The following is a 1400-nucleotide window of genomic DNA, read 5'->3' on the forward strand; positions in this document are numbered from 1 at the left end:
TAAATATACCTATCAGTTATAACTGCAAGTTATATGGTTACGAAATATAACATATGCAAAATGCTTAAAATTGTTATTATAATATAAAACATTGATTAAAGAAGTGAAAATCAAATAGCAATTAAATACATAAATACTAGTTGTTCCAACAAAATCTAATAAAAAGGTTTATATGAATAAAACCATTCAAAGCATCAGCATATGGAAAATCATATTATTTTCTTCATGATTCCTTTGAAAATAAACCACACGTCCTCCTGTTGTGACCAGCTCGTCCGTATTTACCACAAGGTTTGAATTTGAAGACAGTGATTCACTTGATTTCAAATGCCTTCCTTTTTTTTGGCCTACCAGGCGGTCTTCTATATTTGGGGGGGGGGGGGGGGGGGCGCAAAACTTCTTCATCATCAACAATACCTGGAATATTTCAATCCTTCTTGTCTGGCATTGGAACTATCGGGAGTTCATATGTCTTGACTATGGTGTTTGGCCTGTACAATTCAGAGCAAGAATGACCATAATCCTTTACATCCATATTTTTACTTTTTAATATGACAATTCTATGTGGACACAGTATTTTATCAATTTGATACCGACCACAGTTGCACGTTCTACAGTCAATATCGATAATGTACCGCTGTCTCAAATCATATACACAATAAAGATAACTACCCATTGGCTTAACCTGTTAGAAAATGCATATTTAGTACAGATAATAAAATAAGAATATATAATCAATGGAAAATAAAGTTTTTGTTACATAATTATTCTAATACATACTATAACCCCATTAAGAGTCAGTATTTCTTCAAATCTTCTCCCAAGAGTTGTATTTGTGTAAGATGCAATTTCGTTGTTCTTACAATTCCAGGCGACAAATAAAATTTTAACTTCTTCAAGGAAACCTAAAATTGAAAGTTTTCTTGCCTCAACCAAACAATTGTTAATACATTCTGCTATATTAGAGGTCATCATTCTACCTCTATTTACAGGCGAGTGACATCTAGACCATTTTTCATATCCAGCATCCTCTAGATATTCCTTAACTCTTTGATCAACCTTAGCAACCTTTGACATAATATAATCAAAATCTTCTTTTCTATAAGCTTTAGCCATGGAATAATATAGGTCACTAAGTCTATCTTTGATTCTCTAAAATGGGTGTAAAAATTTTTCCATAAATATCAAATACATGCTAGACGAGGGACATTAGGATAAACAATACTTACACCTTTTATGATACTTTCATTTCTATTTGATACAACACACATGTTGTCTCATTCACCAAATACCTCTATAAACTGCTGAAAAAACCAAGTCCATGCATTGTCATTCTCTGAATCAACAAAACCGTAAGCTAATGCATAATACAACCAAAATATAAAAAAAATAAGGAAAAT

The 1400-nt window shown here is 31.9% G+C and overlaps 1 protein-coding gene across 1 annotated transcript; it reads right to left on the reverse strand.

The window, feature by feature from the left end:
* Positions 1-427: 427 nt before the first annotated feature.
* LOC107868974 lies at positions 428-1116 on the reverse strand. Its single transcript, XM_047411558.1, has 2 exons — positions 781-1116; positions 428-685 (listed from the first exon to the last, which is right to left on the reverse strand). The coding sequence occupies exons 1-2, from the start codon at positions 1114-1116 to the stop codon at positions 428-430; spliced, it is 594 nt and encodes a 197-aa protein (XP_047267514.1).
* Positions 1117-1400: the final 284 nt, after the last annotated feature.

Source organism: Capsicum annuum, chromosome 4 (assembly GCF_002878395.1).
Source record: "Capsicum annuum cultivar UCD-10X-F1 chromosome 4, UCD10Xv1.1, whole genome shotgun sequence".
Taxonomy (NCBI): domain Eukaryota; kingdom Viridiplantae; phylum Streptophyta; class Magnoliopsida; order Solanales; family Solanaceae; genus Capsicum; species Capsicum annuum.

What these genes read in the sequence shown, in the direction of transcription:
- LOC107868974 (XM_047411558.1), bottom strand. Translation starts at nt 1,116, where the DNA reads ATGGCTAAAGCTTATAGAAAAGAAGATTTTGATTATATTATGTCAAAG. An exon ending in TGACTCTTAATGGGGTTATA is followed by an intron (nt 686 to 780) that starts GTATGTATTAGA and finishes ATTTTCTAACAG; the next exon opens with GTTAAGCCAATGGGTAGTTA.